This window comes from Rhineura floridana, chromosome 14 (assembly GCF_030035675.1).
Source record: "Rhineura floridana isolate rRhiFlo1 chromosome 14, rRhiFlo1.hap2, whole genome shotgun sequence".
Classification (NCBI taxonomy): domain Eukaryota; kingdom Metazoa; phylum Chordata; class Lepidosauria; order Squamata; family Rhineuridae; genus Rhineura; species Rhineura floridana.
Genome location: NC_084493.1, coordinates 37,922,034 through 37,944,847, shown reverse-complemented (window position 1 = coordinate 37,944,847; position 22,814 = coordinate 37,922,034). Strand labels below are relative to the sequence as shown.

The window sequence follows — 22,814 nt, the reverse complement described above, 5'->3', positions numbered from 1 at the left end:
ATGAGTGAAGTCAGAACTGTGATTGATAACTGAGCACCAGTGAATCAAAAGGTACATCGGGTACTCCATAGAGCTATTTTCTGCAGAGTTGACTACGCAGTAAATGTGAGCGGGTGTTAATGAATTGCCCACCCACCGACCCCCACAAAAAAAGGGAAATGAAAACTGAACACTTTACAAAGAGGCTTCTTGGTTGTAAAAAAACCCAGAAGTGTCATGTAGCAACCGAAGGATGGAGGGTGGGGGGATGCCCCCTTCCTGGTTTCTGAGTGTGTTTTCATTTGTAGTGTCTCATCACTCCATTGAATTCAAGAGGACTTACCTTTGCGTAGACATGGATAGGATTGCACTGTAAGTTCAGTAGACACATAGGACTGTGTTGACAATCTTGCTTTCTCTCCCTCTCTTCCCCATCCTGTTTTTTAGGCAATTAGGCAGGGCTTACTTCAGTGTCACTGCTCTTATTCAGAAGCTAATACTGATTTTTTAAAAAATCTGAAATAACCAACTGGTTTTGACAATAAACTTTTCATATGGGGTGTATGTATTTTTACGTCTCCAGTGTGTGTGCGCATGGAGTCTTTCCACAACCCTGTGAGGTAGGTTAGGCTCAGAGCTGGTTCTGTCAAGTGGCACATGCCGCTGCGTGTTTTGGCAAGCTTTTTTTGTTGGTATTTTGCTGCAAAATATCAGAACTGCAGAATGTTGCTGTTAAAGCAGTGGGAGGGTGGGCTTTGTGCATTTTTTCACCGTCTCTTCATGGTCTGTGAATATGACAGGATATGTGTGTGCCTCTCTTTTCTTCCTGGGTCCTCCCTAGCCCTCTGCTTTTTTGCAACAACCCTGTGAGGTAGGGTAGGCTGAGAGTGAATGAAAAAACAAGAAGATGGTACTGAAAAACATGTTCCAAGTAATTTATTCATTGTATGATGCTATTTGATCTAGTGCTGCCACTTGGATATTGCTGCTTTTCAGAAAGATTTGGGTATTGTTGAATACTGTTGTTATTCATGAACATGTCATTCATGAATCTGTTTGGAACATGTTTTTGGAACATGCCCAATCCTGTTGGGCACCAGCTCCACCAGTCTGAGGCTGCAGGGCCTGCGGCTAAGGATGATTGGAGGTGGGAGTCCAGCAATCTCCGAAGGGCCACAGCTTCCCCACCCCGCATGGAGCTGGTTTTTCAAAGTTTCCCCTTCAGATTTGGGCCACCAGGCTGTGTTGCGTGAGGACCCTTGACAGCTGGATCTTGGTGACTTGACTAAGAGGGTTCAGTGTGGCTCCCTGGCAGGGCTCCAAATGCTGGTCTGCAGCAGAATGAAACTGAGGGGGTGAGGTGGGGGCTGTGTTGCCCCAAAGGGGGAAGTCAAGGCAATGTGCCTGAATATCACACATGAACAAGCAAAGTGAGTAGAAGGGCACATCTTGCACTGGACAAATTTGGCACAATGGGGTAGGGGTGGGGGTGGGGAGTGGGAGAGACACTCTGCTCCTCCCCCTAAAAAATCCAGCAAGCAGTTGAGGTATCTGGTCCAGAGCGCATGCAGGTGTGCCAAGGGCAGGAAGAAAGGCACAAAGCTTACACTGCATTTTGCACAAGGAGGGCCAAGCAGAACAAGGTGTGAAGGCCTTTTCCCCAAGATGCCGCCTCCGCCTCTGATCAGCTGTCTCCCTCCCAGGCCCTAGTCAGAAACGGGATGTCCTCATAAGTGCGTGTTTGGCTGCCTTGGACTAAATCACCGCACACACCCCATCTCGTTTGCAGGGGAAGGTTGAATTTCCTCTTCGTGGGTTTGCCCCTTGCAAATTAACTTTCGTTCAGTTCAATTGTATGGGTTAAAGAAAAAAAGAGGGATGTGATGCAATTGTCCCAAGGGTCAGGGGTGGAGATTGAGGTCTCTTCATAGGGATTTCCCACTTGGCCTGGAGTCTCCGAATTCTGCTGCCCATCCCCTGACAGTTGCCTGTAGTGGGCTGCTTGAAAGGCATCACTTCTTCCATCATCTCTCCCTTTCGACCCTGCCATGGCCAGGAACGTGCCTCCCCGATGCAATCTCCTCTGGCCCCTGAATGACAGCCTGCCCAGGGGCACAACCAGTTTGACCAAAGGCAGTGGCGTGGGGGGGAAACAGACTAGCTCCAGCTCCTCCTCCACTCCTGGCAGGGAAGGGGGCCCTCCAGATGTTGCCGGACTCCAACTCCCCTCAGCCCCAGCAGCCAGGGATGGTGGGAGTTGGCATCCAGCAGCAGCATCTGGAGGGCACCAGGTGCCCAGCACCGACTTACCACCTTGGGAGCCGACCAAACACTTGGGGGCACTGCCCAGCCCATAACTGGGGAGGAACGATCAGCTCTCCCTCTCCTGCACAAGAGTCTTCAGCGCCAGGCTAGTCTTCTTCAGATGCACAACCGGTGCTCCCTCGCTTGTTGCTCTTGAGCTCATCTGCGCTCCAGCAGGACCCAGCTCACCACAGCAGGCAGCAAAGCCTGAAACAGAGCGCCTCACACTGCTGCCTCACACTGCTGCCTGCCAGTGGCAACATGCATCTCATTCAGGAGTGAGCAGCTACTTCACACATGGCCTTTGGGGGTGTGACTCCAGAATGAGTGTTTCTGTGGGCTTGTCAGAGGGAGCTGTGTATGGCTGCACATGGGGGTACAGTGGAGTTTCCCTCTCTGGAGTAGGTGAAGTGCTCCAAGCCAGACTGGGAAGTTTACCGAGGAATCACAGCCATGCAGATTTCCGCTCTCCCTGTTTGTGGCAAAAGGGATGTGCAGAAATTGGGGTGCCGCAGCCTGGCTCCCGCTGCTTGCTTCCGTCTATCCTAACCCATCCTTCCTCCCACTTTCTTATTTTCATTTTAGATTATTTATATACTACCCTTTATCTGAGTAATATCAGAGCAGTTCACATCATACAAACACATAAAATTAGATAAAATACTAAAACATTAAGCCGTTGTAGCATATTGTGTGTGTGTGTGTTTTGTGATTAACTATTAATACTTGCTTTTTGGTTTATTTGTATATCCTCCCTTTTTTATTTGGTTCATTTTTGTGGGGTAGATGCTTTTCGTATTCTATGGAGCCATTGTTGTTTTATTTTTTGGTTTTAAACTGCGTATATTTTATATATTTTATATTTATGTAAGCCACCTTTGAGGAAGGCCTCCCTAGCAAGGGTTAATGTTCTGCCTTCTAAATTACTCAATGGCAGATATAATTAAGCTCCCATGAAATCTAGGTGTTGCCCCTGCAACAATGCAGAGGTTGAGTCCATCTTGCTTGTTCTTTTTCATTGCAGTTTCTATCAAGGGGCCAGGAAGGACTTAATCTCCCCTGTTACCCAGTCTTTTCCTGGTCGTTCTAGCAAATCTCTTATGATTATATTACTTCAAGGTACTAACAAGTCCGTTACTGAGCAAGTGGCCAAATTCTTGAGCTTGGCTATTTGTATTAGACCATTAATGATTGTTTGATAGTCTCCAAACCAACTGTGTGTTATTGGTCCTTTCTATTTATATATATATTCCATTTATATATTTTTTAATGAGATTCTAATAATGTTATCTGCTTTTATCTGTGATTCAATGGTCTGTTGACTATAATAAAATTTGATTTCATTTGACTAAGAAGCACAGTGGGGAGGAGAGCCTGACTGGGAGTCCAGAGTCTGTGAGTTCAAATCCCCACTCGTGTCTCCTGGGTGTCAAGGGCCACAGGGGGTGGCTCAGGGGTTATGTGCCCTGCCACCTGTGCAGCCGTGGGCAAGTGGCATAGTCCCAAGGAGCCCAGTTGCCTCCCAGCTGGCAGTTGCGGACAAGGAAGGGGCTGGCTTGTGCAGCTGTGGCAAGCTGAGCAGGCCCTGGCCAGCTGGGGATGAGTAGCCTCAGAGGGAGGCAATGGTAAACCCCCTCTGAATACTGCTTACCATGAAAATGTTTGTGCACACACATCAACAGAAAACCCTATTCATAGGGTAGCCATAAGTCGGGATCGACTTGAAGGCAGGCCATGTCCATGTCACCCTAATCACCAACATCATCCAAGCTGGGAATTAGTAGCATGCAAAATCCTGGGTAAACAGGTAGGATTTAAGCTGGCATCAGAAGCTCATCATAGTTGGCACTTGCCTTATTTCAGAGGGAAGGGAGCTCCATAGAGCAGATGCCACCACTAAAAAGGCTGCCCTCAGTTTCTACATGCAGTACCTCAGCTAATGGTGGCACCAGCAGGACAGCCTTTTCTGATGATCTGAGCAAACTTCCCAGTTAACCTTCTGTCCAGGAAACACTTCCCTGGAGAATCCCTGTGTTGTCAGAATTATACCATGGGAAGCAGCTGCCTCAGCACCAAAAGACACGAGGAAAGCCCAAGAACTATGAAAGACCTGCTTTCTCATGTGTGCTCTGAAGGGCCCATGGAACTCTTCTGTGGGGAGGCTTTCCCTTTCTCTTCAGTGTGAGGTTGGAAGCCTTTGCATGTATGAAGCTGAAAGAGAAAAAAAGGAGCCCTTGCACATGGGGGGCTCTCTGCGTGTACAGAGAGCTATGCCAGCAAGAGATTGCTGGACCAATGTGGTTCCCTTTGAATAGTGATACTTAACATAAAAAGTGTAATCCTAGCAAATAATTTCTTTTTTAATTAAAGCAGTGAAAGGGATAGCTCTGTTCTGACATTTATGGCTCACAGATTGGTTTCTTGCTTCATGTCATCAGTTAGTGCTGTGATGGCGCTTGCTGCCAGCTAAAGTCTTGTTAAACTTATATCAAGGTGCAAATCAAACTAACGTTGTAAAAATTAAAGGGAAGCTGAACAGAGAAAGTAAACTGTTTAGGAAAACTAGTTCAGGGCCCAGCAAATGAATGGACATTTGGATCTGAGACTAGGGAATGGGATATGTGGATATGTGAATTTTGGCTGCTCATTGTTACAGCCTTCAATTCACCAAATTTCTGCATTGGCTTCCAATTTTTTTATGTGCATTTTTGCTAATATACACATTTTATATGCAGTTTTTCCTATTATGCACATTTTTGCAAGCAACTTATAATGGATAATATAGTGCAAAATATAAAGCATTGTATGTTAGTTTCAGAAATATATTTTTGTGCATGCTTTCCCTTCATATATGCATATACAACATTTGGAGAGGTGCAAATTCTGGAAGAGAGATGGATTTCAGTTGTGTATTGTTTTGGGAAGTGTGAATTAGGGAGATTCATATTAAAATGCCCGCCATCCTGAATTTCTCCCCCATCCCTATCTGAGATGCACACATATTTCAATGAAAAGTTGTGAAAAGGAAAGAAAATGGCAAGAAATTGGCCTACCCAGATGATGCAACAACATGCTTAGTGAAAGGCACTACAATTCTCTCTCTCTCTCTCTCTGTCACACACACACACACACACGCACACACACACACACACACTCTTCAAGATATGAGGGAGATGTGGTATTAGGATGGCCAGTGAAGGATGAAGTACCCAGGGAAAAGGGAGTCTGAGCAGGGGATGTACCTTTACAGAGATCCTTTCCAAGGGCTTCAGAGTCTTTGCTACCCTCTTTGCATTCTCATCAGTTTGACTTTTTGATCCCACTGAATGAGAGATCCAACATTAGCAACAAAGCTTTCTTGCTGGACCTTCTTACCACTAGCCCTTTTTCTGGCAATCTGGAGCACTGAGGCGTGTCACGGCAGGCAGAAATTCAGCCAGAGAAGACGTCCCTATCACTATGTTACCTTGTTGGGAAAAAGCTCACCACCTCACCTTCTGCCTGTCCAGAAGCAAGGACGCAGGAGCTCTATCAGGACGAAGATGGCAACCATAACCCTCAGCTCTTGGGAAGGCCTTTTAATCAGTGAAGCCTCTTGATTCAAAATAACAACCTGATAAGGTTGCAAAATTTCCTTCCATCTTACCAAAAGGATGCAACTGACCTGCCAAAGAAAAATCAGTAGGTGAATGCCTTTGGTGACTGTTTCCAAAATGTCTCTTTTCAGGGCCACAAGTGCAGTCAGTTCAGAGGACTGCCCACCACCACTTCCAGACCAAGTTCCTGCTGTACTCAAATACTGCTGAAGAAGGCTGCCTGATCGAATTTAACCAGCTGGTCACTCTTGAGAAATGTCGTTTCAATGCCTCCCTTCCTTTGGTGATGATAGTCCACGGATGGTCGGTAATGAACTTCCTGTTACTGTTGTTTTTCATCCTGGTCGTTGTTAAGCTGGACTTGGATACATAGATAAATCAGGCTTTATACAAAATCCCTCCCCTTCATTCTTCCTTGGAGGCCGCTTTTTGGCCTGGCCTACACATAAGGCAGTAAAGTCCTGTATTGGTGGCGTGGACTGTACCATCTTTTTTATTTTTAAATTGAAATATTTGAAAAAATCAATAATCAGAAGATAAAACAATATAACAAAATTCATGTACATAGCAAGCAGAGTACATTTGATGGGGTGGGGATGCATGCAAAGTGAAAACACAACACCCAGATTTTGCTACGTTGCCAGAGTTAATTATGTCCCCAAGTCTTGGGGGTCCACTGGATGTACTCTCACCATAGCTGTATTTGGGAGGGGGGAGGTTGCAACAATTGACCATCTCTATTCACGTAAGACAAGAAGGGCAACAAGATCCAGTCCAATTTGTCCCCCTTGGCTTTCCACAGAGAACCCTGGCTATGGTCTAAAGGCACATAAGGCCAGCTCAGGGTCAGGTCTGGTCAGTGCCTGGATGGGAGACTTCCTGGAAACCATACGTAAGCCACCTTGGGTTTCTAGCATGAAAAGAATGCCGGGGTAGAAATGTAATAAATAAATAAATAAGCCCTGTATTGGTAAGCCAGACATTCCAACAAGGCCATATCCCAGATCTTATTGAGCCATCCTTTAATTGAGAACCCCCTTGTTTTCCAGTGACATGCAAGTTCCGGATGGGCTGCTACAAGCACAAGTGCTACTAATTTCCTGTGGATTAGCCGGGCATCCTTTGACAGGTCTATCATCAGCAATACTATAGATAGCTCTGGAAGGAGTCATTGTCCCTTGATAACGGATATCTTAGCAAAGACCATTTTCAGCATTCCTGTGCAAAGCAACACTCCTACTCCAAATACAAGATGGACCTGACCTCCCCACAACCTCTCTGACAGTCTCTAAAAATATCAGGGGTTATCCTACGCAACTGTAGTTGAGTCGAGTGCCATCTATGCACTACTTAAAAGCTCTCTCCTGGATTTTAGCTGACACTGATGTCAAGGGCACCTTCACTCAAGTAGCCTTTCATGTTCCCTTGGGCAATTCTCATCCTAAATCCAACTTTCCCCTCTCCCCATTTTAGTCCCATAGAGTCCCCAACAATCTCCCCTATCAAGGCCCCTAAAATGCGGGAGATCACTCCCCTTGGGTCATCATCCGCTTTAACACACATGTGCTCATACCAGCTGAGATGTCCCCATGGTGTCTGATGCTTGATGTTCAAACTGGCAAACGTTTGAACTTGATGAAGCTGGAGCCAGGAAGGTCTCAAATTGCCTTCCTTTAGAAGCAGTTCTGCTTCAGATAATCGCTGGCCATTGTTATACAGATCACATAATCAATTATATTCTCTTCCCAGGCTTTGTACTGGAGATATTTATCTTCATGTCTAAAACTGGCATGCTCCAAAAAGGGTGTGAGAGGTGATAATTGGCAGGACCAGCTTCTTAGCTCATTTAACCCAAGCACCCGTAGTGGTCCTCAGAAAGGGGTTCCCGGTAGTTCCTACGAGTGTCTTGTTTAGTGCCTGAAAGGGCAGAGTCCTCTACCTAGATGGATTACACCGTAATTCTGCATCTACCCAGGCTATCAACTTGTTGCCTCTAATGATGTGGACTGTTTTAAAAGACAGGCATGGTAATCAGTTAACAGATGCAGAAGCCCATCTGCATCACAGTCCTTTTAATGACCTGGCACCTCCTATCCCCATGAATAAATTTCTCTATGTCACCCTGCTACATTTCTTTTTAACCATCTAACGGCAATACCTGCAGACTGCACCATCTTGAGGCAGCAGATGGGCAATGCAATTTTTCAGAAACACCCTACCCCTTCTTCCATCTCAGGATTCCCTCTCCTTTTGCCCAGGTTCCATTTCTTGCTATTCCAAGAATGCCTAATGAAGTGTTTTGGATAACTCTAGACCATTGCAGGCATTTACTCAGAGCTCATCTCTGTCAGTTCTGATTCAGTTCATTTATGCACACCATTCTGAGCAAATGCGTGGTTAAAAGAAATTGTGGGTTATATCTCCCAAAATGGACTACAGGGGGATGGGGGTGCACTGTCTGCATTATGCAGACTTTCTTGGACAGGATCCTCATAGATGCCCTCATATCTTCAAATCCAACTGTAGGCAGGCTCTTGGGGGAGGTGGGCAGCAGGACTTTCATTGTGTCACAGAGCAGCACGTGTCACCAGTTTCTGCCACATGTCCTCACAACATGGAAGTGGAGCCAGTTCTGGCCCTGCGTAGCAGTGTTTCCAATCATGTGTTTGTCTTATTGGTATATTATAAACACTCATAAAAAAACAAAAAATTAAAACGAGTGATTCTCACAGCCCTGGGCAGCTAGAAACCAGCACAGGGACTGGAGGAAGGCACTGAGAAGCCTTATTTAGTCATGGTCTCAACCATACACCTTTTAAAAAACATGTTCTCATGTATGGATGCCATTTCTTTCAATTGGCCTCTAATGCAGAAGAAATCCCCTCTATTCTCTGAAGAGATATATATATATATATATAAATATGTCATCATTCCAGAAATGTAGGGTACAGAAATATAAAACTTCTGTCCTTCTAATATGCTACAACAGATGGACACAATTGGGGGCCAACAGTCATCCCAGGCACATAGTTTGGAACTGGCAAGAAGCACATGGCCTCCCTGTCTGGTTCTGAGCACTCGTCCAGGCATACCCTTACTTGGGTTTCATGAAATGTCGCAGCCAGCAAGGGATTTTACAGACATCATTTTCTCCTACGACTGCAGGTGGATGGAAGACTAGAAGGGTGGATTTGGCAGCTGGCTGAAGCGCTGAAATCGAGGCTGACGCAAACCAATGTGATCATCACTGACTGGCTCACCCTTGCCCTTGAGCACTACCCCATTGCTGTACAGAACACCCGCCGCATTGGCCAAGAAATAGCTCGGTTCCTGGAATGGCTGGAGGTAAGCAGGCTCAGACAAAGAGGGAGTGGAATAGCATTGTGTGAGTGTTTTACTGTCTGTCCTCCCCCCCCCTGCTCCCCAGACTTCCAAGTTGTAAATGTGTCCAGTGTTGGCCACTTACATCTATGGGCTGATGTGGAGGTAAGGTCAACAGTCCCAGCCCCAACCCTGCAGAGCAGACCACTGGCAATGTGTCCTCTGCCTTTGCTTCTAGCCAGCCTAAGCTGTGAGCCTCCCTTGGCTTATGGCTTATTTAATTAAGAACAGGGGGACCACCAGCTGCATTCCGGCCAGTCAAGCTTTCGCCCATCTGACCCTCCTGATTTCCTGTTAACCTAAAGCAGGGGTGGGGAAGCTGTGGCTCTCCAGATGTTATGGGGCTCCAGCTCCCATCAGCCCCACCCAGCATGATCAATGGTCAGAGGTGATGACAGCAGTTGCAGGCCAGCAATCTCTGGAGCACCCCCACCTGTGACTTAAAGCCTGTATGGACTGCCTTCAAGTCAATTCCAAGTTATGGGGACCCTCTGAATAGGGTTTTCATGAAGCTAAGAGGCAGTGACTGGACCAAGGTCACCCAGTGAGCTTCATGACCTGTAGAGTAACTCAAACCATCTCAGCAGCATTAAGGGAATTCTATCTGCTGAGTGGTACAGGAATCCAGTCACACCCATGCCTCAAAATGAATTATGTCAGATTAAAGGGCGTAGTGGTTAGAGTGTTGGACTATGACCTGGGAGATCAGGGTTCGAATCCCCACACAGCCATGAAGCTCCCTGGGTGACCTTGGGCCAGTCTCTGCCTCTCAGCCTCAGAGGAAGGCAATGGTAAACCACCTCTGAATACCGTTTACCATGAAAACCCTCTTCATAGGGTCGCCATAAGTCAGAATCGACTTGAAGGCAGTCCATTTCTGTTTTCAAAGGAGGATCTACAGACCAACATAGTAGAAAGAGGGTTTGAGCGATAAAAGCAAATAAGCATCGCTTACTGGTCTTCCTAAATCTATACTGAACAGTCTTGTGGCACCACGCAAGCACAGTCTGAGTGACTCCAGTGTCCTTTGGAGCCTCTTGAGACAGTCAGAGAGTGACGAAAACCAAGGGGAACGGTTCCATGGCTTTGGCTGTCAAATAAGGAGTCATGGCTCATGAGTGACAGCTACGCGGCTAACAGCCAGTGGAATCGGCTCTCTGTGCGATGGACACATAGACAGGCAATATCAAGTGAATTCTAAATCTGGGAATCACCCTAGAAGGTGGGAAATATGGAGGCGAATTGTTTCCTGCCATCCAGATAGGTATGAATTTAAGGGAGGCTTGGTAGTGCTTAACACATAGGGATGCAAGAAATGTTTTTTGGTTGTTCTGGCCAAGGGCATTAAAGAAACAAGTCTTCAAGGTGTCTTCTAGGTGTAGGTCTGCATCACAGCAGATTTGCACAGGAGCCCATAATTTATCCATTTTATTATTTATGTATTTGTTCAATTTGTTAATTGCCCTTCATCAGTCAGTATCCCAGGGTGGTTAACATGCACCTATATGGTCGGAAGCCTCTGGGTGACTGCAGCAGCTACTGATTTTGCCAACTGCTCCATCGACCCGCGGAGAGACCTCCTTACACCTTCTCTTGATGCTTCCACTGCTTGCACACCCACAGCTCCCTCTCAGGAAAGGTGCCTTCGTAGCTGATTGACAGGCATGTTTAAGTTCAGCCAGGAACATTACTCAGGGGGCACACCTCCACCTGCCCAAACCAGTTTGTTCTGACTGGGTGCATGTGCAGCAAGAGAGAATGGAGACAGCTTGACTCTAGCTGGAAAAGGAAGTCTGCATTTTTGCAACTGGCTGACACAAAGCACTTTTGGTAAGGGCAGTGATGCTGTTGCCTTTGGAGGGCTGATGCTGTGCATGGAGCAGCCCCTGCCTGTGTGTGTTGCTCTTTCCAAACGCTTCACCTGTACAATGAGGAACAGAGTATGCACCATAAGGAAACGGTCTCTTCTCAAAGGCTGAGCTTGGAGCTTCCTATTGATTGTGGGACTGCAGCCGCAGCTGCTGCAATACAGTCTTCTGAAGATACTCTAAGAGGGTATTAGCCTAGAAGGGAAAGAGATCCCGTGTATCCCGGTTGGCAGAAGTTAAGCAAGGAAGTAAAGTGTATACAGTATTGATTAGGGAGAGTGGAGTGTCCGCCCCCCGCCCCCCCGGGCTTCCCTCTATATCCTGTCATACTGCCAATTCTGGTATAGTTGAGGCATTTTACATTTCGGACAAGAACTGTCTTGTAATGTGCCAGTGTCTCAAGGGAAGGCAGAGTACTACTTGAAGAAAAAGGCAAAATTAGCAAACATGCCAAGGTTCATATCTGGAAAGCCATCCCTTCTGCCACACTAAGTAATAAGGAACACAATTTCCTGCACTATTTGAAATGTAGATTGAGCAACTCCCTGCAATGTCTGCCCAAGAGAGTGTGATTAAACCAGCGCCAGATGATGCACTGTTAACTTATGGAATTCATTGCCTCAGGATGTGGTTGTGGCCATTAGCTTAGACAGCTTTTAAGGAGGAGTAAATAAATTCATGAAGGATAGGCGTATCAGGGCATGAGAGCTAAATCAAAACTTCATCTACAGAGACCATCTTCCTCTGAATATCAGCTACGAGAGAGTGAGAGTGGGACTCAGAAAGGGAGGGCTACTGACTTGTGGGCTTTGCAGAAGAATCCGATTGGCCACAAGCAGGAAGCTGGACTAGATCATGGGCCCGGTGGTGGCTGGTGCCCATTGGAACTGGTGGGGCAAAAGGCAGGGAGCCCAACAGTAGGTACAGCCAGAGCCAATGAGAGGCGGAGTTAGCTCATTCTACTTTTACCCTTCCTCCTTCTGGAGTTCTACAAGAGAAACACTGAGAGGAGGAGCAGGAGGAGGAAGCAGACAAGCAGTTTAATCACTGGACTGAGTGTAAGTAAGAAGGCAAGGCAGGCGGGACCTCTGCTGGACAGGTCCTTGGTCTGACCTGGCGGGGCTTTTCTTGTGCAGCCTTTATCTAGATAATGCCATCCCAAAGAAAAACACTAAATGGACCACAGCTTGGGAACCCCTGGTCTAGTCAGCCTGACTAGAGCAGACTCCCCCAAGGTGGAGCCCCTAGTTGTGGCTGGAGCCCAACACCGCCCAGCAGCCCCAGCAGCATGGCCAGTGGGATGGGATGATGGGAGCCTGTAGAGCAGTAGGCTGGCTGGGAAGACTGGATGAGAAGTCACACACAGACTGGGGAACCCAGGTTCAAATCCCCAATCAGTCGGGGCGCACACTGCCTGTGAGCTTGGAATAACCTCTCTCTCTCTTCTCTCTCCGCCTCACCTACCTCACAGGGTCATTGTGAGGATAAAATGTTAATGATCCCTTGAAGGAACAGCCCAGATACAAATGTGACAAATTAACAATCCATCGGGACGTTCTCCTGTGCAAGCCCCATTGAAATAAATGGAAGTGATGCAAGAGGGCGACTGTTCCATCTCAATGGGGCTTGCTCAGAAGGACGTTCCACCAGATTGTGGCCCCATGTGAACTCAGGGGAGGGGAGGCCATTTGGATTTTCTGCCTCAGGCATCAACCCCGGGTCTAGCCCACGACTGCATGCTCACACTTTTGATTGGCATCCCCTCTGCTGGCTGTCTTCCAGGAATCAGTCCAGTTTTCCAGAGGCCGCGCTCACCTGATTGGATACAGCCTCGGAGCTCACGTCTCGGGCTTTGCCGGCAGCTACATTCGGGGCACAAAAAAGATTGGCAGAATTACAGGTAAGAAGAATAAAACTATTCTAGGCTGCATTAATAGAAGTATCATTTCCAAATCGCATGAAGTACTAGTTCCCCTCTATTCAGCACTAGTTAGCCCTCATCTTGAGTACTGCGTCCAGTTCTGGTCTCCACACTTCAACAAGGATGCAGACAAACTGGAACAGGTTCAGGGGAGGGCAACGAGGATGATCAGGGGACTGGAAACAAAGCCCTATGAGGAGAGACTGAAAGAACTGGGCATGTTTAGCCTGGAGAAGAGAAGACTGAGGGGAGATATGATCACACTCTTCAAGTACATGAAAGGTTGTCACATAGAAGAGGGCCAGGATCTCTTCTCGATCGTCCCAGAGCGCAGGACATGGAATAACAGGCTCAAGTTGCAGGAAGCCAGATTTCAGCTGAACATCAGGAAAAACTTCCTAACTGTTAGAGCCATACGACAATGGAACCAATTTCCTAGAGTGGTAGTGGGCTCTCCGACACTGGAGGCATTCAAGAGGCAGCTGGACAGCCATCTGTCGGGAATGCTTTGATTTGGATTCCTGCATTGAGCAGGAGGTTGGACTTGATGGCCTTAGAGCAGCCTTTCCCAACCAGTGTGCCTCCAGATGTTGTTGGACCACAACTCCCATCAGCCTCAGCCAGCATTGCCAGTGGTCAAGAAAGATGGGAATTGTGGTCCAACAACATCTGGAGGCACACTGGTTGGGAAAGGCTGCCTTAGAGGCTCCTTCCAACTCTACTATTCTATGATTCTATGAACCTCACAAACCCTCATTCAAGCCATGGGTGGAGAAGCTGGGAGGGAAATCCACAGAATCAGACCCACAATACTGAATGCACATGGCTGACTTCCCCGAAGACCTCAGCGACAGGGCACAAATATAAGGCATCAAGTGGTCATTAAGGTATCCTGGACCCAAGTTGTTAAGGGCCTTTTAAATAATTACAAGAAAACGGAACCTGACCTGGGGGCATAGAGGCAACCAGTGCCAGCTTTTAAACACTGGCAGAGTTTAGTGCTGGTAGGAGTCTGTCCTCGCCAACAGGCCAGGCCCAAGAGTGCCCCCACACAGAGCACATTGTGATAATCAAGTGTGGAAGTTACCAGCACATGAATCACTGCGGTCAGGAAGATATCCTTGTCCAAGAACAGCCATAGTTGGCATGCTAGCCACAACTTTTAAAAGGCACTCCTAGCTACTGAGGCTGTTTGAGCCTGCAGTGACAAAGATGGATCCAGGAGCACCCCAAACAACAGGCCTCTTCTTTCAGAGGGAGTGCACCCCCATCCACAGCAGGCAACTGGCCAATCTCCTGGACACAGGTATCACCCACCCACCCACAGTGCCTCTGTCTTCCCAGGATTCAAACTCAGTTTATTGGCCCTCATCCAGTCCACCTCTGTGGCCAGACAATGGTTCAGATCTTGCACAGCCTCTCCTGAATAAGATGTTATGGAAAAAATACAGTTGTGTTGCCCTCAGACTCCTAATGACTGTTCCCAACAGCTTCATGTAGATGTTGGAGAGCACAGGTGACAAGACTGTGCCCTGTGGCACATGATAGCACAAGGTCTATGGGGACACAACATAGTCTGGACCTGGATATCATGGTCAACGGTATCAAAAGTCATTGAGAGATCAAGAAGCAGAAGCAGAGTCGGACTCTCCCTGTCCCACTCTCTATACAGGCCATCCATCAGGGCAGCTGAGGCTGATTTGTCCTAAAATTGTTCCTGAACCCAGATTAAAAAGGATCCAGGCACTCCTCCAGGCACTCCTGCAACTGCTCTGCCACCATCTTGCCCAAGAAGGGAATACTTGTGACTGGGCCAGTGGTTATTACAAACCATTGGGTCCAGGGTGGGGTTCTTTAGACATGGTGCACTTCCACCTGTTTAAGGGCAGCTCCATTGCATTGTCTCCATCTAGACAGTGTCATCATCAGTGTTCAAGGACTTGTTCCAGCCAAGCCAAAAGCTCTCAAGGAGGGTATGAAGTAAGGCCAGTGGGGGGCATGGCTTGGGGAGAGTCCCAAGGGCCAGACAGAGACGCTTGGAGGGCCACATTTGGCCTGGGTCCCTCCACCCCTGGTTTAAACAGTAACCCAACCATCCTCAGTTTGCACTTGCAACAGCAACAATGACCTTAAAACTCTGTTTTTTTATTATGAATTTCAAAAATATACAATACATACATACAACATCATGATTTTCAGTTATTCAGTCCACCCCCCCTCCCCTCACAGGATTGACAGGACACTAAAAAAAGAATCAACCCCGGCCAGCTTCGCCACTGGCCAAGGATGATGGGAGCTGCACTCCAGCCACCTCTGGGGACCTCAGGTTGAAGGACAGTGTCTTAAAGTACATCTTTAATCTTTAATGGGACTTTGTTCTTGGAGGGAACATTCCCTCCAACTGCTACTAAAAATTAATCTCCAGCTTCATGAATAATAAAAGCTGCCTCCTTTCCCTTTATTCCCATTTTCTGCCTCCACAGAACGTGCATGTTTCATCTAAGGCTGGAGACAGGCCTGGTAACAGCCAGATTTTACATTCCCAAAGATGGGTGCGGGGAGGGTCAACCACTGCATGTTCCTTCTTCCCAGCAGCTGAAGTGCGACCTGAAACCCAACCGAGTCTCACCTGAATGTCTGCAGCCTCTGCAGCTATTCCTCCCAGATGTGTCACCATCAGCCACTGTCAGTTTTTTTTCCTCTTCCCAGCCACCCTCTTGCTCAGATGAAGAGCTCTGGAGAGCTCAAAACCTTAACACCATGTTCCTGGCAGTTTGGTTGGCCCACTAAAAGTTTATTTTAAAGGGCCTAATATAGGTTTTGGAATATATCTTTCATTTTTACAGTCTGTATATAATATCAATGATCTAATGTTCTAGAAGGAAGTTTGAAAGCCTTTCCTCCTGGGATACATCATCTGAGCACAGAATCCTAAGGCTATCCACTGACAGACCAGAGGCCCCAGGCTCTTCACTTTCATTTTATGAAAAAGTTCCTAAGTGCTCTGGATCAAGAGATACACACCAAAATCAGCTTTCCCCCACCCCTGCAACATGTTAAAAAAATGAGCTAATAGCTGGCTACTCCAATCACCGCCCTTTCAGGTTTTTAGCCAAAAAATGAAGTCAGCGTTGTGATAGACAAGGGATTTGTTGACCTCCAAGCAATAGCTAGAACCCCTTGCAAGTACTGAAATCGGTTGCCTTTTCCTGCTTGCTGCACATCACATGAGTTGAGTAAACTTATAGTAGCATGTGTGGCTGCCTGTGCCCAGTTTTCCCTCTGTTTGCATATGTAGAGCACGAGGTTCAGAACAGAAGATCACAGCAGGAACTTGGTAGGCAATTTCAGTGATGATGATAATAAAAGTGCACATGCAGGTTTTTTTAATTACTTGCAAAAGTAGCATATTGTTCATTTTATCTATCAAATGTTTTTGAACAGAAATAAAAAGTGTACATTCAGCTTATGATGACATTACAATGTGTTATAGTTTCCTAACGATAAGGAATCAAACAAATTCAATTTTTCCTGGGCTGCTGAAGAGGGCAGTTTATTTGTCTAATTCATAGCCTGTTTTCAAAACCTTACCAATATGAAGCTTTAACCCTATTCTCACTTTTCTGAGAGAAAAGCTGCAATGCTAATCCCAAGTACCTGGGAATAAACCCTACTGAATTCAATAGGACTTATTTTGAGGTGAACATGGTTACGATTGTGCTGTAAATCATGTCTGAGAGGACATAGCAAAGGACTGTGTTTCAAATCTCAAGCTGAGAATAGGTTCACTCACACTGTACACGCTTTCAAGTTTTGTAAGGGGAGGTTGTATTTTGCTATAAAATATCAAACCTGTGGAATCTTACAGTTAAAGTAGTTGGGGGGCTGCCTTTATGCTTGTTTTTCCCCCGTTACTGCAAGATTTGTGAATATGACATAATGTATTTGCACCTTGCTTTTCCTCCTGGGTCCTCCCCCCTGTTTTATCTTTGCAGCAACCCTGCAAGGTAGGTTAGGCTGAGAGTTGGTTCAGTCAAACTATGCTTGTTTTAGCTGCTGCTATCTTTTTAATGTCATTTTAATGTTTATATGTTATTTAATCATTATATGATTATGGTTTTTGAACTATTTATAACTGTTGCAAAATGCCTTTTGAGGGCAGGAACTCTGAAAGGCAGATTAAAAATCTGTTCTATAAATACATCTTAAATCAGGAGTGTGGATTCAAAATAACTGGTTGTGTTGGCCATATATGTACGTAAGCAGCACTTCTTGTCACTCGATTGTGGGGAGAGGGGTGGGTGGGGAATGTAGGGGGCCCAATCCACATATAGCGTGCCAAGCCTAGGAAATCCTGTTGGCATCCAATAATTTTGAAATACAGAGGTTGTGATTGGATACAGGAGAAGAGACAGGAAGTCAGACTCCTTTTTATTCAAACCTTTGGGTCTGATCGGGCCAAGCCAATGCCCCCTTGACCTTCAGGTCCAGGATCCAAAGGGCCTATTCATGAACTTGCCTGATTCCCTGAGTTCCCACACCTTCAAAGGTGAGGTGGATGGTGACTGGAGAGAGGGCTTTCTGTGTAAGTGCCTGGCTCTGGAATGCCCTCCCCAGAAAGGCTTGCCTGCTGATGCTCAGGTGATTGATTGGTTAGGCCTTTTAAATAATCCATTTTTTCAGATTGTAAGGGTTTTTACACTGTAGTCATTTGCATAGGGTTATATTATAGGGTTATTTACTATACATACTATTTTTCATGCTATTTCATGCTTTTTAAATGAATTATTTTAAAAATATTTTTCAGTATCTTATTGACTTTATTGTTTGTGGGTTGGATCCAGGCTAATGAGCTAAACACGGTTCCCATGGAAATTAGTGGGACTTATGATTAACTTGACCCACTGATTTCAACTAACTTGGGCTGAAATCCTACACACACTTACATTGGGTAAGCACCATTGAACTTAGTAGGGCTGAGTAGACAGATATAGGGCTGTGCTCTTACCTTGGATCAAGCCCATTTTATTTTAATGTGGGCTCCTTCTGGGAGGAAGGGAGGGGTATAAATTTAAATAACAATAACAATAATAATGGCTTGCGCAGTGCAGCCCTTTGAGGTCCACACAGAAGTAAGCCCCTCTGAGTTCAGTGACACTTAGGGAGCTGTGTATGAGTCATTGAAATATTACAAATGGGTCTGGCCACAGTATTTAATATATCAAATTTCCTCCAGAAAGGTGTGGGGGAGAGAGATACAGGCTGGCATTTTGATGCCAATGACATCATGTAGACATGAAAAAAATGCAAGCCTGCCTGCCTGCCTACCTGTGGAGCAACAGTTTCATAACAGACATCTGTCTGGAATCACCTTGACTCCCAGGTAGGATGATAGGCTTGCAGCCATAGACCATAAAGCAGGACATTCGGTTCCTGAAATTAAATCCTCATATTCCAAATGCTTACAGGAAGTATAAAGTAGCACAGCATTCTCCTTCTTGCTTATCACATTCCTTCTTCTGAAAGTGCAAAGGAGACCTTTTGCAAATGGAAAACTACCTCTTAGTTCAGAGCAGTCTCTATCCACGTCTTTCATGGCTGTTGACAGCTTCCTTGAACCCAGTTAGACAATAGGTTACTGTATATTCCCGTGTCCAAGGTGACTCCTTCCAACAACAATGAAAGGATGAGTGGATGGAAAAGGCAGAGCAAAATTTGGGACCTGCCTGGCCTGGCCCAGCCCATTTGATTATTGTAAGCCAAGAGCCAATGAAGCTCATAGACCAATACTGAGGATAATGAAGCAGTAGTCTAAACTGGAGGCGGAAGCGAAGCTTGATGAGGGCTTTCAAAAAGAGCTGCTCTTGTGCAGCACCTGTGGCCATCATTGATGCTCCCTGGATGATGAATAGGGAGGAGGGTCATTTGGGATTTGCCACCTTAGGAAAATTGACACTGTTCAGCTTTCAGTGTTTTTCCTCAAACTTTGTGAAATTCCTCCTCAGTACTCACCTTTTCTGTGGTGCTGTGGCCCCCAGTTCCCCCAGCTTCCATTCCATTCCATTCCATTGCTCTGCACCAGGCAGAGCAAGCCTATAGTGTTGGTGGGGAGATTCCTTGGCAGAGCTACTGCCATTTCCTAAGCCCTGTTGACTCCTGGTAGCCAAGGTGGGGGGTGGCAAAAGACTTACTCAACTGCTCCCCCCCCCATTTTCTATTTATTACACCAGCCCCAGAGCTGGCGTACTTGGGGCCTCTTTTGGAGCCATGTCAGCGGAATGGGAGAGCTTAGGATCCAGTGGATCCTTAGCTGCTCTGATGTGTCCCAGTCCCTCCCCCCATTGCCAGCAAAACTCCTCCAGCAAGAAAGCTATGCCCACTGCCCTCTCCATGTGCATACCAGGGGGTTCTGGCAGCATAAGGGTCGCCACACTAGGAGGCTTACCATTGTGCCAGCAGAGCAGCATCTCAGCCGCATCCAGTGGCTTGTTCTGCACCATGCACTGCAAGCACCAAGTCCAAACCCAGGAAGTGCAGTCTGGTCAAGCATAGGCCAGGCTCTTGCAGGCAAACCCAGCCCCAAGTCCCAAAGGCAAACAAGCCAGGCACGCAGCACCATGGACAGCTCTGAGTGGCACCAGGCCAAATCCGACTGAGCCTTGCATAGGCCTGCAGCGCCCTTTGACCAGCTAACCCCAAGAGTAGAGCCTCAGCTCTTGAAGGAGACCTGCCTGTTTGAGGAGCCGTGGATTCTGGCGGCCCAAGGGGGACTGTTGTTCCACTGAGGCCTCCCAGCTGGAGTCCTCAGAGTTTGTAGAGGGTGACGTCACCTCTTCAGACCAGAGAGGTGCTGGCATCATGGGATCCTCTGGAGGCAGGGACATCAAAGTCTGCTTCAGAGGGTACATTCTCCTCCCAGTCCAAGATGTCCCCTGAATCCTGGGGATGGGAAAGGTGAGCCCTGGTCATAGTATGAGCCCTCAGCCAGCTTGTGGCCAGATTCACAATTGCACCCCAACATAAATGGCATATTTACCGCATTCCCATTTCCCTTATGCCCCTCTCTCATCCATCCTGCATTGAATTCTACATCATGGCTGCCCTGCCCTCAGGCAGACAACTGCCCTCTTGTACTCTGTCAAGGGCTGCGCAGAGAGATGGTGCAATTATCATAAGCCATGATTTCCATTTCCTACAGGCCTTGATCCTGCGGGCCCTCTCTTTGAAGGCATGTCCCCAATGGACCGTTTATCACCAGATGATGCCGACTTTGTGGACGCCATCCACACATTCACCCAGCAGCACATGGGCATCAGTGTTGGCATTGAGCAACCCGTCGCTCACTTTGACTTCTACCCCAATGGGGGAAATTTTCAGCCTGGATGCCACATCATGCATGTCTACAATCACATAGTACAGTATGGGATTACAGGTAAGAACACCAGAATGTCAGCAGAGCCTGGCTGTAACGGGATCAGGCCCACCTAGTCTTTCCCCTTATCCTGAATGAAATCATAACGCCCAAAGTTTCTACTTTGGATTAAAGAGATGAGCGTGGAAGCCTGCTTGGTGTGGGCCCAAGGAAGGGGGGTGCTTAGTGTTTCTAAGCATCAGCTGAAAGAGCTTCAGGGGCCACATAGTGGCTCTGTCACAGCACAGCGGCTCTGCCCTTTGTCCCCTGCTTTCCCCAATTATTATGGCCTCCTCTCCTGCTGTTCCCTCATCCAGGCTTGTATTACTCATGGCCCACAAACAGAACACAAGCCCACTAGTCCCTGTGATGGCCCCCAGGAGCTGAAGAAGCCTCCTAGGCTTTGCTGCCTGCCATGTAGAGCCCAGCATTTCAGAAGATAGAGAGGGAGATGACTGGTCTACTGGCTGCTCTTGCTGTCATCATGGCCCTAGAAAGCCTTTTCCTTACTGCTGCTGTTTCTGAAGGGATGGGTCCTCAGGGAAGGTCTCTCTGCCAGGCGCAAAGTCTTGGGTTCTTCAAGCACAACCCCCTTTCTTGTTCCTCTCAGCTTTCTGACAGTCTCTCTCCTGGCTCTGCTGACAGAGTGATTCAAGAGGAGGAGGCATTCACCCCTGACATCTGGAACACAAGATAGCTGGTTCTGTACCCAAAATTGGTGGGTACAGGAGGGGGCTTGTTGGAAGGAAATTGTCAGCAGAGTGTTGGAAATAAGAGACCAGGTTGAGAGTTCTCTGTTTCATATGGACAAAAGATTGCAGAATCGCTATTTTTTTCTGCCCTATTTTTTTTGCAGGACTGGCTCAGACAGTGAAGTGTGCCCATGAAAGGTCAGTCCACCTGTTTATTGACTCCCTGCGACATGACAATGAGCAAATTATGGGCTACTGGTGCAAAGACATGCAGATGTTTGACAAGGGACGGTGCCTCAGCTGCAGGGCCAAGAGGTGCAACATCCTTGGTTACCATATCCAGAAGGAGAGGGTCCTTGGCAGCCGGCGGCTATTCCTGAAGACACGAGCCCAGATACCTTTCAAAGGTTGGTGTAAGCATATGAGGATGGTGTTGCGATATGAGATAAGAACAATTGTAGTTCTGTCTCTAGCAGAGTAAAACTGGCAAAACAATTGAGCACTAACCAGCCCTACCTCCTTTCCTCACACAGACTAGCTGAATAAAAGAAAGTTTTCTGTAGTAAAAAGTATAAAAGCAGTTTACTCGCGACTTTCATGCAGTCTGGTTTCACAGGTTTTAGCTTGGAGAGAAAAGGCAGAAGTAGATAGTAAGTTTAGTCCATGATTATAAAACGTTCTGTTACTCTTCTGTGGCTAATGGACAATATGCAAAAACTCAACTAACAAACAAAGGGAAGGAAGTTAAATCACTGTAAACAAAAACAGAGCTGTCCCCAAATCTAGCTAGAGGGGACATCACCCTACATTTGTACTAAAGTGTACAAGTGTGCTTATTCCCAACAGATAGAGCAAGAGAATGCAGTTATGCATTATGTTCCCTGGTGATTCAAGATAGGCTTCAACATCCCTTTCTCCCCTGCTTCCTAGCACACCCTCCATTGATTAAGCTCATGTTGTTGGGATGTCCTCAGTTTAGATCTCACACTAGCCCCCGGATGTAGCCAGAAAAGGGAGGACCCCTCCCCCCCGGCCCTTTCTCTTTGTCCATTACATCGCTACTTTGGGATAGGAGGGGTCTGAAGGCACCTGATTGAGCCACTTTGCTGAAGCTGAGCAGAACTAGGGTCTGGTCAGTGTCTGCATGGGAGACCATCTGGGAACACACCCACCCTGAGTTCCATCATGGAAGAAAGGGGTGATATAAATGTAGACAACAACAATAATGGTGGGGAATCCTAAGCTTTTCTGTGGGTACCACTGTTCCACATCTCACTTGGTCCCATTCTGCTCAGCAAGGATGTTTAGTTTAGTTATTGTACTTATCTGCCACTTTCCCACTCTGAGGGAGCCCAAAGCAGCTTACAACCAACATTCACATTCTCAAAATACAGAATATGTGGAAGGGGGGCTGGGAGGTTTACAAAACCTATAAAGAGAATCAAATAGGACCAATTCAACAAAGAGAATAAATTCAATAAATAATTAAAGCTTTTCTTTTTAAAATGGTTTTAACGTTGTTTTGTTTTAATGTATTTTAAGACCTGTTTTTATAATGTTTTAAAATGTTTTTAGCACTTCTGTTTGCTGCCCTGGGCTCCTGCTGGGAGGAAGGGTGGGATATAAATCAAATAATAAATAAATAAATAAATAAATAAATAA

At 46.7% G+C, this 22,814-nt stretch overlaps 1 protein-coding gene across 3 annotated transcripts in view; it reads left to right on the top strand.

Annotated features, from left to right (window-relative positions):
- LIPC (lipase C, hepatic type) overlaps positions 1 to 22,814 on the top strand; it is a 67,764-nt gene that overhangs the window by 32,581 nt on the left and 12,369 nt on the right. For 2 of the 3 annotated variants that reach the window (XM_061595000.1, XM_061594999.1), the window contains exons 2-6: positions 6,011 to 6,186; positions 9,045 to 9,224; positions 12,911 to 13,028; positions 20,248 to 20,481; positions 21,317 to 21,559. In XM_061595000.1, the coding sequence (XP_061450984.1) occupies positions 6,011 to 6,186; positions 9,045 to 9,224; positions 12,911 to 13,028; positions 20,248 to 20,481; positions 21,317 to 21,559 (951 nt within the window). The remainder of the gene's footprint in view (positions 1 to 6,010; positions 6,187 to 9,044; positions 9,225 to 12,910; positions 13,029 to 20,247; positions 20,482 to 21,316; positions 21,560 to 22,814) is intronic. The other variant, XM_061595001.1, reaches the window with a different exon arrangement.